Source organism: Penicillium canescens (assembly GCF_028828765.1).
Source record: "Penicillium canescens strain IBT 15451 chromosome Unknown utg000006l_segment0_segment0, whole genome shotgun sequence".
In the NCBI taxonomy this organism is placed as follows: Eukaryota; Fungi; Ascomycota; class Eurotiomycetes; order Eurotiales; family Aspergillaceae; genus Penicillium; species Penicillium canescens.
Window position 1 is genome coordinate 640,007 of NW_026703968.1, and position 15,903 is coordinate 655,909.

General features: G+C 49.2%; 5 protein-coding genes across 5 annotated transcripts; 2 read left to right on the forward strand and 3 right to left on the reverse strand.

Moving 5' to 3' along the window:
* Positions 1 to 64: 64 nt before the first annotated feature.
* N7446_009173 (Zn(II)2Cys6 transcription factor) lies at positions 65 to 1,890 on the reverse strand (the record flags this gene model as incomplete). The annotated part of the gene is made up of 3 exons (XM_058517918.1): positions 65 to 235; positions 297 to 1,650; positions 1,676 to 1,890. 3 exons carry the CDS (start codon positions 1,888 to 1,890, stop codon positions 65 to 67), a joined length of 1,740 nt encoding a protein of 579 aa, XP_058368706.1.
* A 616-nt stretch (positions 1,891 to 2,506) lies between these two features.
* Positions 2,507 to 4,308, forward strand: N7446_009174 (uncharacterized protein; the record flags this gene model as incomplete). The annotated part of the gene is made up of 4 exons (XM_058517919.1): positions 2,507 to 2,736; positions 2,794 to 3,824; positions 3,882 to 4,134; positions 4,188 to 4,308. 4 exons carry the CDS (start codon positions 2,507 to 2,509, stop codon positions 4,306 to 4,308), a joined length of 1,635 nt encoding a protein of 544 aa, XP_058368707.1.
* A 1,194-nt stretch (positions 4,309 to 5,502) lies between these two features.
* Positions 5,503 to 9,304, forward strand: N7446_009175 (uncharacterized protein; the record flags this gene model as incomplete). The annotated part of the gene is made up of 16 exons (XM_058517920.1): positions 5,503 to 5,641; positions 5,694 to 5,759; positions 5,813 to 5,864; positions 5,925 to 6,208; positions 6,261 to 6,373; positions 6,431 to 6,573; positions 6,633 to 6,712; positions 6,784 to 6,807; positions 6,855 to 6,976; positions 7,033 to 8,001; positions 8,068 to 8,179; positions 8,233 to 8,348; positions 8,418 to 8,539; positions 8,590 to 8,653; positions 8,759 to 8,926; positions 9,029 to 9,304. 16 exons carry the CDS (start codon positions 5,503 to 5,505, stop codon positions 9,302 to 9,304), a joined length of 2,850 nt encoding a protein of 949 aa, XP_058368708.1.
* A 339-nt stretch (positions 9,305 to 9,643) lies between these two features.
* Positions 9,644 to 12,571, reverse strand: N7446_009176 (Zn(II)2Cys6 transcription factor). Its single transcript, XM_058517921.1, has 4 exons — positions 12,345 to 12,571; positions 12,136 to 12,244; positions 11,359 to 12,074; positions 9,644 to 11,311 (listed from the first exon to the last, which is right to left on the reverse strand). Exons 1-4 carry the CDS (start codon positions 12,530 to 12,532, stop codon positions 9,949 to 9,951), a joined length of 2,376 nt encoding a protein of 791 aa, XP_058368709.1. The 5' UTR covers positions 12,533 to 12,571; the 3' UTR covers positions 9,644 to 9,948.
* Positions 12,572 to 14,297: 1,726 nt separating this feature from the next.
* N7446_009177 (uncharacterized protein) lies at positions 14,298 to 15,419 on the reverse strand (the record flags this gene model as incomplete). Its single annotated transcript, XM_058517922.1, has 2 exons — positions 14,298 to 14,638; positions 14,720 to 15,419. 2 exons carry the CDS (start codon positions 15,417 to 15,419, stop codon positions 14,559 to 14,561), a joined length of 780 nt encoding a protein of 259 aa, XP_058368710.1. The 3' UTR covers positions 14,298 to 14,558.
* Between the last annotated feature and the right edge of the window lie 484 nt (positions 15,420 to 15,903).

A 15,903-nucleotide genomic window follows, 5' to 3' on the forward strand; every position in this document is an offset into this window, starting at 1 on the left:
AGAGCACAACATGGATCACTTCGGAGCCTTCCAGGGCTGCTCCATTATCAGTGAAGCTCGTGGCCTATGCCTGAGATAATTGTGTAGTCAACTTGTTCGATGCTTGTGAGTCTAGCCTAGCGAGGACATCGAGAAGAACATTGAGTTGTGAGAGTGCTCGTCGTCTGGTAAGGGCATTTTCTGACTTTTGCGATATTGCAAGCAGGATGCTTCCGACACCACGCATAACCTCAATCTGTCGGACACATTAATGCAAAACAAACTTTGAATGATGGTCAAAGAGAAAGGTCACCTACCACAGGCTCTCCAAGCTCTTCCAAGTAATGAAATGGTATGCTCTGAAGATTGTTGATGAAATCCCGGGCCACGTTTATCTCCTCGCCATTGAGGACAGAGTCATCATCCCGAAAGCCAACCATAGATGTCAAGCCGAGATGTCTACACTCGTGAATTATCATGAGCTTCGCGTAGTAGTATGCAGACAAGAGCCGGTAACGCAGTGAGATGTAGCATGATCGCCCCTCTTCCATGACAGTGTCGTCATCCTGCCCAAATACTACCGATGGCTGAAGCGTGGCTGGTATATCGTCAAGAGAGGCATCGAATTGTGAATACATTTGAGTGATATTAGAAAACTGTGACGAGTCGAAGGCCAGCTCGGGGGGATTGTTGTCTGACTTCAGGCGCCCATACTCCCGAATAGCCAGCATCAGGCGAGCGGCAGCAACCCACGTCCGTCGCATCTGATGGAAGGCTTGCGATATATTGACCTCAAACTCGCCTGGGGTATCAATATTTTCACTTTCTAGCAGCGGCACTTGATTCATGCCAAAAGTCGCCAGGTCCATGTCGGAGTCGAACAAAGGTTCGTGAAGGATGACGGCACGGTTTTTCATACATGTGGCAGAGGCGTCCGCCACATAGAGCATCCAGAACGCATTTCGGAGCATAGTCGCTTCCAAGGGAGAGTACTGGCTGACGGCACTTTCATTGTAGAGCCGCATACGGCGAGCGATGAGGCCTGCCTCGCCCACAAGGTGCCAAGCCAGCCCATTCTCGCCGGCGTACTGTTGGAGGCTGGTGGACAGCAACATCCGAATCTGTAGTGAAGTGGCATCGGGATCTCGACGGTCATCATCTTCGTACTCACGGAGCATGCAGCGCGCTGCCCTGAGGAACTTGGGCCCTACAGCGGCGCCGTACGGAAGGGTAGATCTCGCATGAAGGAAAGACTGGGCGGCGCACAAGGCTGTCAGCACTGCAAAAGACCTCATGAGGGTCAGGCCATCTTTGCCCGCGTATTCGGCGAGATATGTCGGGGGTATCTCGTCATCCGCGCCGAAGAAGTACGTTGCGTCTGCACGCATGCTTGGTTCATGCAGGATCGGAAAGGATCGCCGGAAGTGGATCGATATGCAATGCTGAGCTATCGTACCAACGGGGATCCGGGGCACCTCGTGCTGAATGGCCTCCTTTAGTTCCCGCTGGAGCCTCTCGAGCACCGCAAGTCCGTCAAATTGGGGCCGACCAGAATCGCACAGCTCCCCGAGTGTGCTGGTCTCTAGAATAGCCACATGACTCCTGGCCTGGCGTTGGGTCCTCTGGCCCTTGGGGCCTCTTTTGCCGATTGGCAAGTCATAGGAGCACGGTCTAGACGAGATTCGGCAATATGAACATGGGTTGGTAGAGTCGCACTGGTGCACAAATCAGGCGTCTATCCATGACTGCACTCCTGATCTGAGGAGAGTAACACTGTTCCGGAGTTAGGGTCTCATCATCAGGCTGGAAGATAGAGGAGACAAGACATTGGATAATCAACCGCACCTTTACCTTGATCTTCCGTCTTCTGCAGCGGTCGCATGCCCGCTTGACTTCCAGGGGTGTAGACATATCTGAGTTAGTGGAACGGGGGTTTAGGGCAGACATAGAATTTCGCCGCGGGGATTTTTCCGGCTTATAAACGGGGGAAATTCCCCGCTCTGGGCATGGATGACAAGGGTTAGGCTACTTTGAGGGCACTAATGAGATCAACTAAAGAGTTCCAACCGGATGGTTCTTTGGCCGAATTTCACCGCGGCGAAAATTACCGTTAGTGCTGGAACACCCCAGGGTCATGGTCAGATCGCACGGCTAAAACGTCCAGGCCAAATTTAATACCATCGGGTCAGCCCATCGCTATGGAAACTATGAGGCATTCCAGGCTGTCCCCACGGACAATAAGATAATGGAAAACTAGCAATTTGCGGGGTATTTAGACTAGTATGAGGTAACCCCATGGGGAACAGGATGCCTCGTAAGAGTCCCAAGCCCCGTTTGACCTCGAGGAAGGTTGCTGAAGTTCCGTGTCCACTGGTTGTTCCAAAATTGCCGACGCTGCCCTGGTCGGTCGGTTCATCATGAACCGAGATCCTCTTTATAAAATCCCTTCGACCTCCAGACCGATGCAACACCCTGTACTACAGCCACCCACTATCCTCATCAGCTCTATCGTCCCTAGCCAATCAGCATGGCTACCAATTCGCTTCCAAAGGGCACAGAGGAGCGGGTGGAAGATCTCGACATACATGAGGACGCGCTGAAGTCCAGCGAGATCGCCCAAGATGCGGTGGCCAAAGGTCAGGCCACTACGGGCTACGAACAGCTCACCATCCTGGAGAGCATCGTCATGTTTCGGCGTACCATTTTCTTTTGCACGCTGGCAGCATTCAGTGCAGCCGCCGACGGTTATCAGATTGGGTATGTTTAAATGAATGTTGTTGAGTTAAGCTCTGAGATTGACGGTGGGTACTGCAGGATTAACGCAAGTATCGTCGCCAACAAAGGCTTCGTCCGGCAGTTTGCCACCAAGACATCCGACGCCGGTGTTCTCTATCTTGAATCCCCCATCCTCAGCGCTTGGGGTTCCATCATGTCCGTCGGGCAGATCATTGGCACGTCGACAATCCCCTTCATCTCGCACCGGTGGGGACGAAAGGCGGCCATGTGGTGGCTTTGGCTCTTTGCATGCGCCAGCGTCTTGGCCGAGTCGTTCGCACGGAAGTGGCCGGTCTGGTTGGTTGCCAAGCTGCTTGCTGGATATGCCGTCGGATGCCTCCAGGCCACTCTCCCGCCCTATATCTCCGAGCTTGCGCCTATTCGCATTCGAGGCGGCCTCCTCATGTCTTACCAGTTCTGGTGGGCTCTTGGGTCCTTCTCTGCCCAGATAGCGCTCAGGACTGTCAACGCAGATTATCCTTACAAGTGGCTTGTTCCTATCTACACTCAATGGGGCCACGTTGCAATCATGTTCATCGTCTACTGTATTCTTCCTGAATCGCCCGTGTGGTGTGCCACGCGCGGCTTAGAGGAGAAGTCTAAGCGTATCTTCAGCATGCTTCATCGAAATATAGAGGGCTACGATGTGGACCGTCAGTACAACCTCGTCATCATGACGGTTGAGCATGAACGCGAAGTGGCAGTTCAGCAACGTCGAGAGCAGTGGTGGTCCATATTCCGAGGGACTGACGGTCTACGAACCACCATCGCCTTCTGGCCAGGTCTTGCACAGCAGTGCATCGGCCTGAAGCTATTTGGAACCTTTGGCACCTATTTCTTCCAACAGGCTGGAGTCTCTCAGCCCTTCACAGTCAAGTGCATCACATCATCTATCCAGATTGCCACCGTCCTTGGCAATATTGCCCTCGTGGAGAATTTCGGTCGAAGGCCTCTGGCTTGCTGGGCAGTCACTTTGTCATGGGTTGCCTGCTGTGTTGTTGGAATACTTGGTGTAGTACCAGATAACAAAGCCAAGACTTATGTTTTCGTCTTGTTCGCCTGCTTTTGGAGTGAGTCCCCCAGCCTTCTTACACTAGGCGAAGCCGTAACCTGATAATTCTTGCTAGATATCGGCATGATGACTTGCGGCACCGCAGCCTCCGCTTTCAATGGCGAGATCTCCTCGCAACGCCTGAGGCCTTACACTGCAGCCTTCGCCGTGGGTATCACATGCGTACTCGGTGTCATCATGGACGTCCTAGTGCCCTACATGGTGAACGCGCATATGTGGAACTGGGGCTTGAAGACTGGTTGGTTCTACGCCGGCATTGGCTTCCCTGCCATGATAGGCATGTGGTTCTTTATTCCTGAGACCAAGTCGTGAGTGATTATGCAGACACCTATGAACATGGAAAACTCTAACCGGGATTTAGACGATCTACCGCCGAACTTGATGAATTGTTCGAGAGAAAGATCAAGCCTTGGAGGTTCGCCAAGACTGAGACTGCTACCGAACGCCTAATTAAGAGCGAGGAGTCGCCAACACGTCTATGAACATTATGCTGGCGAAGTGGAAGAGCAAATCGAATAGTTCTTTCGTCTATGATCTTAAGATAGGACGCTTCATGTTACCGTCGAGTTTTGGAAACACCGACGCGAGATGTTTGAGTTTTGAGGTTTAATCGAGCTAGTAGTTTTTCCGTGTATACACGCCCGTCCACAGACATCATGATGACATCTTCACCGCGTAGGATAAATAGAAGGTTTGTCTTCATAGGGGCAGGCATGATCCTTTTGCTCATCCGAGGTATTATTCAAGGAGCTATAAACGTCCGGCATCAGGGCCTCCTGAGCGGCTTCGTAGTGTACAGCCTCATGGAATCACGCTGCTTGGCCCCGTGATACATGGCAGCGAGATTATGGCAGCAAATTTCTGGCAGTAGGAGGCCTCATTTCAAAGAGACCAGGTGATGGAATATTTTGAGTACTTGAACTGCTATGCAAGCTGCACTACACGGTCTATGTACGCTCCCAGCAGATAAAATAGGTTGTTGGTGAGCGTTGAAGCGAGATCTTAGTTGAGTGGGCCTTCAGTTGGAGAATCCAATGGCCCAGCAATTTAGAATAGTCTGTTGATTACGCACTTTGACCAGGACATGTCCAAATGGCCGGCGCGACCGGTGAGCCTTGCTACCCTTGGACGACGCACTTGTGCTACAAGAAATTGGCAGTTTAGACAGACCAATGCCCTATACGACAGCATGCAACACATCACTTATCTCCCTGGGTCCGGGACGAGAGTTCTCGGTACCTTGATATGTTTCAGGCAAGTTACAACAACCCCTTAAGAACCTACCCCGGTTCAGTACCTGAGAGCCCCCAAGCACATGCAAGGAGAGCTGTCTAGTCAGCCGGCAAAATGCATTCTATGCTTACATAGCTGTGACCTAAGCTAGGGTAATTTAGTTTCGGGAAAAAACAGCCATGAAAAACCCTAAAGTCATCTCCCGCGGTGTAAAAGAACCTTTCCCCACCCAATAATTTCTCCGATTTCCCCGCGTTACGCCGCTCACTTTGCTTTGTAAGAGGATGATGACAGTGAGAGACTCAGCGTGTGCCAGCGAAACATGATATATGAAATATAAGGAGTGCGTAGTAGTGCATCATGTTAGATCCCAGTTACTCAGACACCACAAAAGCTCAATACTATCTACCATCTCCGTACTTTATTCCCCATCACACGCTACAATGGCAGAGCAGAAGCCTATTACTTCAGCGTCCGCACCAGCAGGCTCATCAACTAGGCCAATGCCGAGCAGGGTTTCACTCGACGACAAGGAGGCCTATCTGGACCTGCTTATCTCCCAGCTCAGCGTTGAAGAGCTAGGTAAGCCTGTGTCATGTCGTGTTTGTAGACAATGAGGTACTAATTATTGCAGCCTTCCAGCTTCCGTTGATATCTGGCAATTGGCTTGTCGGGGAGGAATCCGATCATGTCCTTTACGGTATGTGGGTATTTACTTGCTCTGGGCATATTCTGATGGACATGTCTGTATAGATAAGATCCTGCACCTTGCTCCGAACGCAGGGCTAGGCGTTATCTGCGACTGGTATGTGGATTCCAAATATCGGACGTTGTGTAATCAATGCTGTACTAAGTGTTGAGCTAGGTATCCCACCCATCACTCGCAGTTCAATACTCTCCAGGCTCTCAATCTACAGAGATCCCGGAATAAGATCCCGATAATGGCGATGGGCGAGTGCCTTCACGCTGTTTGCTCGAACAGGCAATCTGTGTTCCCTCAAGCCCTCGCCTTATCAAGCAGTTTCGACATGAACCTCGTTAATCGTGTTGGACGAGCCCTGGGCACAGAGGCTCGATCTATAGGAATCCACACATGCTTCGCACCAGTGCTTGATATCGCCAAGGAGCCCCGCTATGGAAGAAGTCAGGGTAGGGCCAAGTTCATTTCACCAGAATATGCTATCAGCTGACAACAGCATAGAGACTTTCGGTGAAGATTTTGTCTTGGTCTCGCACATGGGCGTGGCGTATTCGTCAGGTCTGTCTAAGAACGGAGCTTTGTCCGATTCTGACGCTGCTGTCCCCGTCTTGAAGGTTGGCCTCACCGTGCCCAGTTTATTAAGCTATAAACTGACGTTTGCTTGATTGAAGCATTTTGCCGGCCATGGTGCCCCATTAGGAGGGTTGCATTCTAATGCATGGGCCGGGCGTGGCCGTCGGGAGTTTCTCTCAGAGATACTGACACCGTTCAAGGCCGCTATTGAACAAGCCACAGGCGTAAGAGGGGTCATGATGTACTTTACACTTCTTGTGCCCCGTTACCGATGTCTAAAGTGACTGATTCGAGATCTAGGTCCTATACAGCAGTGGATGACTTGCCTGCGCACATTGATACATTTCTGTATAAGCAACTTGAAGAATGGGGTTTTGACGGTGGGTCTAACGGAACGATTTTTGGTCCCCAGATGATCGTGTAGGCTTTGGCTAACATTTGCTTAATCCAGGATTCGCCATTTCTGATTGGTGTGGTATGCTCAACCACTGACCGCTGCTTACCTTTTCTAATACGTTACAGGACTTCAAGAGACCGTGACGGGTCATCTTATCGCCGATTCCCCAGCTGATGCTATTCGGCAGTGGCTCAATGCCGGTGGTAGCATTTTCCTTTACGACTTTACCCCTGATGTCATTGTCAGCGTAAGTATAATTATACTTGGATGTAGATGATGACTCCCACTGACCAAGCACCACAGTCGATAATTGAACTTGTGAAGAATGGAGATGTAGAGCTTTCCACTCTCAAGAAGCGGGTCAGGAAAATCCTTGACATCAAGTATGATCTGGGGCTCTTCCACGATCCTTATCTATCTGAGAATATAAACCCCCAAGCAATCACGCTCTCCCATACGCCTTTAGCACGTGAGGCAGCTCAACGCTCGATTGTACTCTTGGAGAACCGAAGCGAGACACTACCGCTTAGGCCATCCGAGCAGAAGATCAAGAAGATTGGTGTAATCGGCCCATTCGCAGATACCTTCAACTTTGGAACTTACACGGGCACATGGGGAGCTAATCCGGCAGAAAACGCAAGCACAATTCGACAGGGACTTCTCGAACATCTTACCAAAACTAGAAACTCTGAAGTAGAAATTGTCTCAGCTTGGGGAGCGAACAGCTGGCACTACAACGCACAGTACCCGATTCCTGGATATTTGCTGTCTACCCATGGCTCCCCAGGAGGACTTCAAGCAACGTACTACCACGACACCAAGTTTCAAGAACCAGCATTCCAGGTAATCGAAACCCCAAATCGCGACTGGGGACTGTATCCACCTATTGGACTTGCATCTAACAGTTTCGGTGTGACATGGGAGGGCGAGTTCGAGGTGCCGGCGGGAGGCGAAGTCAATGGATGGATTGGTGTTGCTGTTTCTCCAAAGACAACCGCGCGACTCTACATTGATGGCAAACTGATCTCAAAGCCGGATCAGAGTAAGATTGGCACGATCTTACGAGACATCATGCCGTACACTTATGCTGCCGAGAACGGCACCAAGCCGCCTCCTGGAGGGTCCGAGTTTCTCTTCACGCCTGGCTCCAAGCATCATATTCGGATTGAGTGCGAAGTTCATGCCAATTGGCCAAGATCAAGCGCCGCTGGTGTTCATTCGAAGGTCCAACTCTGGTGGAACCTGGTCGATAAGAAGGATGCTATTGGTCAGGTGAGCTACATGATCATTTTTTCTACCTCCTATCTGGCCGGAGTACTGACACGGCCGTGGCTTTAGGCAAAGGAGGTTGCCTCTGGTACTGACTTGATTGTTCTTGCGGTGGGAGCGGCTTGGAACAGCGATGGCGAGAATGGCGATCGCGCAACCCTCGGTCTATCGCATGGCCAAAGTAAGCAATAAATGGCCATGCCGAACATGGACTAGTACTGACCTTGTCTCCAGCACAGCTCGCAGAAACCATATTTGCGCTAGGCAAACCTGTGGTCCTCATCTTGGAGGGTGGTCGGCCATTTGCCATCCCCGAGTTTTACGCACAATCTGCTGCAGTTCTCAGTACCGTTAGTCAAACGCCCTCTGGTTTCTTGTATTTCGTTATCTTTCTAACCATATTTTTTCGTACGAGACAGGGATTCTTAGGTCAAGCGGCGGGCCAAGCCATCGCAGATGTGCTCTTTGGTGAATTCAACCCCGGCGGCCGAGTGACAATGAGTGTTCCTTATGATGCTGGCTCTCTCCCTGCGTACTACAAGTAAGGTTGCCACTGATTCGGAATGATCATAGCGCTGAACATGGTCATAGTCAGCGGACTACCAAACCTGCAAGTCACATACCTTACTACCTTGATGTCCCAAAGCCTGTACTGGTATGGCAATAACCCCTTCAGCGCTTCTCGCTTTCAAGTCCGAACGAATCGAGACTGAGCGCCTCCCTTGTAGATTGTCACATCATTGCTAATCATGAATCCTAGTATTCATTTGGATATGGATTGTCATACACGACGTTTTCTCAGAATTTACAAAGTGCCATGTCTACTTTTGAAGGTCGCAAGAATGGCACTTTTTCGCATGGTGACACTGTTGCTTTTACTGTGTCCGTCATGAATAAGGGCACCGTGGCTGGAAGCCATGTTCCTCAGGTAAGTCGTAAATTCTCCAATCTGAAGAGAAATACGCCTCTTCCTATGCCGCCCCAGGTTTCATTCTTCTCCTATGGCTCCCATTTTCTTACACGAAAGTAGATCTACCTCTTGAGACGTCGGGGGTCATCCGTTACAACGCCCAATAAGCAGCTTGTCGCATTTACTCGCCTTGAAATTAATGCGGGAGAGACTGACACTACGGTGCTGGAATTGGAGGTGGACCGCTATCTCCCCGTTATCAACCGCGAATATGAGCGCGTATTGGAGGCAGGGCAATACACCTTTGCCCTAATGGACGACGGATCACTCGACGCCCCGATAATCGCAGACGTTACACTGATTGTGGAGTCCTCGCACACATATCAGAAGTACTAGAAACATGCGTCCGCTGCCTGAACCGTACTAGATCATTGGTCACTCTGTCGGCGTGCTTTGCACGGGAAGTCACGCGGGCGTTGAATGCCATGTTAAGACAGCAGACCAGATAAGTGTCAGACGAAACCATGTCCATGAGACACAGAGGGGTAGTTCTGAGACTATTTGATCAAGATGTCATCCTATTCTCAATCTTTACGCCCCGAAAGCTATCTTTCTGCGTAAAAGGCTGGTTGCGTCGAGGTAGACTTTGACCGATGGGTCAAGTTCATATCAAAATTGTGATGGAAATGGGGTCATAGAACGCACTCAAACTCATAGATACAGCTCTCTTAAGCCATCCCTTCAAGCGTCCCTAATCCATTTGCCTTTCGTGGTTTCCGCGCGCAATCTTTCAGTAGAAAAAGCATGTCGAGCCTTCTGTTGCGCAAACGCGCCGCCACCGCCATATCCAAAATACATGGCAAATCATCCTTAAACAATGCTGGGTATTTCGAGTGTGAGTGAACCCTATACAACTATTGTCACACTTAGTAAATCCGAAGAGAAAAAGATGACTACGTTCAATTGGAGAATAGACACGCTGAAGAAAGGTCTTTCAAGATTCCCGTGCCAGGTCGAAGATTATATCAAATTGCATGTCTTTAGCCGTCCCACGGCTCGTCTTCGTTCGGCTCGGGGAAGAAAGAACGGATGAACTCCCCGGTGATTGGGTCATAGGGGAAATGCGTGTCGCCTGCGCTACGGTCATGGGTACTTGGCGCAGATGGAAGCTCAGAGCCCAACAATTCCGCAAGATTTGATTCAATTTCACCCCGGCTTGCGACAGAACCTTCCTGTGGACGTGGTCTCGATAGACGTTGATCGTCGTGGGTATACAATGTCCTGGGGTCAATTGTTTCATCCAGCTGCTCAAGCAAAGCAGGGTCCACAGGATCAATGCAGGGCTTGACCCGCTGCTGGTTTGGACGGAATGGTAAATTGCGAGTGTCGTATCCGAGCTTCAGCGCCAGCCGAGAAAGTGCACCTTCACACAGCTGCCATGCACGTCGCGATGCGATGCTATGCTCGGACATTGTGTAAAGCCATTGGACAGACTTTTTCCCGAGACGTATAAGACTGCTTTCTTTTTCTCGAATATGGACGCAGCCAAATGAGAGTTCCAAGATGATTACTGACGCTGTCTGCATGATATAGTGAAGAATGCACCACCATGGACAGGTCTGATACAGGTAGATTGTGTTTGGCTCATCTGGTAACAAATCGAGCATGTGCATCGCAGACTCCAGAGTCAACACGGCCATTTCGTGGGTGAAGCCATGCGTATCGCGATCCGTATGCCGGCAAAGGCACGGCCGTCCTAGCATGATTTGTGTGCTATAATAGTGGAATGCCAAGCTTATTTTGAACCGATAGGGTTGGCTATTATCTTCTTCCATGTGAGTGAAATCTAGCGCAGATGGAAGGCATGATAACCAACTATCGACGCTCGCTTTCAGATGGTTGATGCGGCTCTTGATCTCTTCCCATGATAACATCGCACACTCGACCGAGTAAACTCGGTTCAAGATTTCTTGAGTCAAGACTGCCAGATCGCAATGGTATAGAAAGTAAAGTGCGGCATCGGCAGGTAGTGTTTGAAGCCATGAGAGCCCAATTAGTGCATCACCCGTTCGTTTGCTGTCCATTATCCGTAGGTACGGACTCGTCATTGCTCTGTTCAGGCGGTTTTCTCTCATTTCCAGATCTTCGAGAAACCGGGCAGCCGAGGGCTCTAGCAATTGATCTTCGTCGAAGGGAAGCGGCAATTGAGAGCTAAACATATTCATCGAGATTGCTGTTTTACGGCCAGTCATCAATCCCAGCTTGTGTTCGACGGTGAATAGACACCACCAAATTCGACAATGTGACTCTTTGATGAGACCTGGAAGTAAGTGGCTGTTATTTCTCAAATTGATACCGAGAGAGATTGCGGATCGAATTGCCAACGCCGAGATCCTCCATGCCCTGTCTGCGTTTAGATTCGTCTGGCTGAAAGGGTTGAGATGGCATACCTATTAATCTGGTTTATAGACAGCAGGTGAAATGCAATCAACCCCTCTATTTGCACTTGTTGGAGGTCAGGATGTTGAAATAGGTTATCGCCGCCCATACTAAGCATTCTAGCACGGGTCAGATATAACAGATGATCTCGAGCAGATCCTGGCCCTGCTATGTCACTGTTACAAGAGTAGTTCGATGCTATCGCAAAGATCATGTTCAGCAGTGCCATCCATTTATCACTTGGCAAATGAATTGCATCAAAAAAGTTCCTGTATTGGACAGAAAACTGGGTCCGGTCAATGATGGGGTATTGCGGGTGAACCATGAGCAGATAAGTTTCAAACAGACGATCTGCTAGCTCTCGTGGGGGAACCCAATACATTTGTACGGCCTCTGGAACACCGATGCTCAAGTCATCGAGATGATAGTCGATGGTGTGTGGAGGAATTCGGTCACCGGAGCGGCTATCATCGTTACATGTTGATTTTGACGGTTGGCCATCGCGCTGCTCTTCTTCCAGCAGCCGTTTTAGCCATGTGATTTCTGAGCTTTTACCCATAAATCCTGTGGCACGGGAATTTTCAGTTAGATTGAGGTCCTCCTCAACTCGATCCACCGCCTCCAGTGATCCAATGGAGGAAGGTGAACTGGATCGCTCAAGCTCAGCCTGGTCTTGGGATACGCTAAGGGGCGTCGCGTTGGACACATAACCGGAATCTGAATCATACTAGTCAAATGTTAGACAAGACATAGATTCCAATGCAGCCTTTGCGACATGGATCCCGAACCTTGTGCAATAGATCCCTAATGCGCTTAGCAGGGGAGCCGGGAAGATTCCCCATCTCGTTCAGCATAGTCTCATACTCTTGGACTTTGTTTGAAAGCGCTTTTAATTGCCTAATATTATACTTTGGTTTAGCTTCAAGATATCAATATATCAATAGACATGTATGCTCATTGCCATTGTGTACTGGGCAGTGATAGGTGTTGAGAATACCTTTTTTGTCGTTCACGCGATGTTAACGGATACGAGCATTCAATGTTGAATTCTCGACATTGTCTGCAAGCCGGAGTGTCACCGGTGCATTTTATTTTCCGCTGATGACATGATTCACATGCCCGTGGGACTCGGTTGCCAGAGGGTCGTTGGGCGACGAATCGTTGCCGAGGGATTGCGACTTTCATTAGGAGAAACAGAGGTTCCGGTGCAATAGTATATGGTCTCTCAATCAAGGATGAAGTTGGATTTGGATTGCAGTGTCTTTTGATTACATTGTGCCTGGTGTGGCAAAATCAGTGATGTCATGTTACGGCTGCCTCCACGTCACGGGTTAGATATTGCCAGCTAAACATTTCTCATTTGTCCAAGTCCAGTCGATATAGTTAGATAAAGAGGTTTCATTTACTGAATACTAATAATTTTTAATACGGATTAAACATCTACTAACGCAAAGACGTGGGTGCTTTGAATAAAGTGACTATGTAAGCCTACTATGTAAGCATATGTCAAACCTCGGAAGTTCCAACGTTTAAGGGGGGTGAACTAGACAAATTCCAGGAGCCGAAAAATCTCAATAGATGACTGTTGCAACTGGACTACGTACGTAGGACGAGAGACTAGGGCAAGCTAAGACGGAACCCTCTACGCAAACACGAGAGAGAGCAAACCAGTGAGGCCTTAAGGCATTGGTCCGATGCAAGCAGGTAAATATATATCTAGCTACTAAAGCATAGTACAGTAGATTCAAATTTACTATACCTCCACACTCTTACCACTTGATTTTCGGAAAAAAGATCCGCAATATGCTAGTTTCTTTTAGTTCACAGTATATTAGTAATGGTCGTACTATTACGGATGGGTCATCATCATTATACCGTAACTAATACCCCATGGAGTCACGCTGAACCGCTTGGTGGTTCTGATGATGTGGCAAGTCTTCCACCAACTTCACGCCTGCCCTGTTATGCCCCATCCCATCATCCTTTCCAAATGTGTCGCAGATTTCGACTACGCTCGCCAGGCATAATATGAAAGGCTGTGCTTAAGCCTAGCTCTTGGCTATAGTTCCGACCGAATTGAAACTTAACCATCATGCTCAGAACCAGATACGACTATTCTATGATCCTTGTGCATCGATAAGGATTCTATAGTGCTGGTTCCGATGGTCGAGCAGTTCCTGGAAGCTTTTGTCCACTACGTCTACGCCTAGCCCAGTAGCGGTGTAGCCTAAGACAACCTATGGTTGTTAGTTCAACGTCAGGCCAGGGCGATGTAGTGGTCCTGACAAGTAACCATCTAATGTAGGGGCGGTGATTAGCTTGTTCATACTCTAGCATATGCTTCTATTAGTTAAAGCGCTCGTATCCGCAACATAAGACGAACACGGACTTATACTTTGCTCTGATATACATAGTCGGATATTTAAGTACAGCTTGATTCGTGTCACTAGGGATCACCCAAATTAATGGCCGTCTATAGCTTTGTTCTTACCTCGTGTAGCGTCCTTCTTAATCTTAGTCTCGACGATCGCTAATCGACCGAAGATATCAGCTAGATCGTTGCGTACGGTTTTATTCTAGGTCCCTTTGGTCATCCGATAAGCCCTTAGTAGACCTAGGTAGAAGATTAGCGCTTTATTTTCTCGCTCGAAGTTAAACTAATGTTATTATCAACTTCATTTAGGTATCTAGTCTAGACTTTGTTACTAGGCAAGTCGCAAAATTATATTACATGATCACACTTATGAAGGCCATAACCACAACGATGGTAAATGCCACTTCCACGCTAACGGCAGACTACGCTTTTGGTACAGCTTCTTGTGGTATACATTTGGGATATGCAATGTTGACGGTTCGCTGTCCAATGGCGGCGACTCGCTATATGATGAGGGAGGCGGGCGTGGAACTATAACGGGGTGGGAGTGGCATAAGGAGACCTCGGACTACTAAACGCATGTTTAATTCAAGCTGCCTTTCTTCATGATGGCTGGTTGCGTGGCGCAGGCAATTGTCTCCGCTAGCGGACCGAAGATTTCGTCAAGCGTGCAGGAGAGGCTGGAATACTATGATGACGATGATGATGATGCGACGATGAGGAAGCGGGGTATTCGGCGATATTGAATGCTCGAGAAAGGGCAAGACCCTGTACAAGCCGGCGTTCTCGTCTGGGACAGACGAGCAGCTGTAGGAGTCCCTGAGCTTTTATCTAATCTCACATGATTATGCACTGCCTTCGCATATATGGATCCATGCTTTGTTGATACGCTTCCGGTGATACCATGCTTTCAAAGACTGGAAAGAGAAGTTAGCCAAAAGACAAGGCCCTATAGCTGTTACAAGGATTTGACAGTAACAGAACCCGAGCCAACTCACATTCCCTTTTAGCTTGTTTACTCTCGGCCGTATCGTGCCACAGCCTCAACAGCCATGTAGCGACCAGTGCATCCCTCAACTCCTGTGGCATAATCCTCGTAATGGATAATTTACATCTGTCATCCTCTTTTTCATCAACAGCCACCTGTCTGCCATTGGAATCGCTCCATTTATAGCAATTGCGACCGACTTTCCAATTTGGGTGGATATCGAACAATAGTTGTTGTGTGCCCTCGTCAAAAAATGGCTTATTCGAGGAGGTTTTCTTCGGGCTTAACATCACTTTGAAGGACGTCCTCCGAAGCCGTGCCTCAGAAGTCTCGAAGCGGATATTGCCCACCATCTCCGGGACCGCAGAAGTGATGTAATACTTAGCAGGTATGTCGGTCCGGTATTGCGCATTCACAGGGTGCACGAGGTTGAAAAGTCGTCGGCTTGGCAGCGTGCCATCAGTGACGCCCTCAGTCTCGATCTCGAGATCAGGCACACCGTGCTCGACTCTTTCCACTGCCACGGACGAGTCCTTGTTCGAGATTGACCTGATGTCACTGTTTAATTGATAAAGTGGGGTTGAAGTTGCAGCCTCAGCGAAGACAAGTCGTCCCGACAAAAAGAGGACGGCGGGCTCAAGAATGTCATCTGAGGGTTTTCCGCCTGTCTTCTCGTATGATTCAGTGTCCGAGTCCATTGTCTTGGGCATCGAGAGTCGGCCCGAATCTCTCAATATTCCTAGCAATCCAGTATGCAATTATTGATTGCGCAAGGTATGTTTAACGATAGATATCAAGAGTAAGTAGTAAGTAGTATGCTTTGTGGTCTCAGTTGTCATAGGCCGTAGTAGAGTGTACCGGTGAAAGACAGCCCGAGGTCGACGCCCCGGGACCTCCCCTGGGTTGCCCAGGTGGGCAATAACATTAGTTACATAAGCAGTCGTTTTGGCCCCGCCTGTACCTGTCCCGTTATTGTCACGTGGTGCCAGGCACCCCTGCCTTAACAGTCCACGGGTATGAAAGACAATTGTATGAGGCATTTTTTCTCTCTCCTCAAATGAGGATTCTCTACGACCATCAGAAGACATGGATGCGCCAAGTTTGGGGGCTAGGGCGAGGCAAGCCATGAATAGCAAGATTTAGGCAAAGATGGACGTTGGAAACTAATTTAAAGCAATGAGCCCCGGGGATCTG

Coding starts and splice junctions, on each gene's coding strand:
- N7446_009176 (XM_058517921.1), bottom strand. CDS start 12,532: ATGAAAGTCGCAATCCCTCGGCAACGATTCGTCGCCCAACGACCCTCT. Junction 12,245..12,344: donor TCGCGTGAACGACAAAAAAG/GTATTCTCAACA, acceptor GTATAATATTAG/GCAATTAAAAGCGCTTTCAA. Junction 12,075..12,135: donor TTAGGGATCTATTGCACAAG/GTTCGGGATCCA, acceptor ACATTTGACTAG/TATGATTCAGATTCCGGTTA.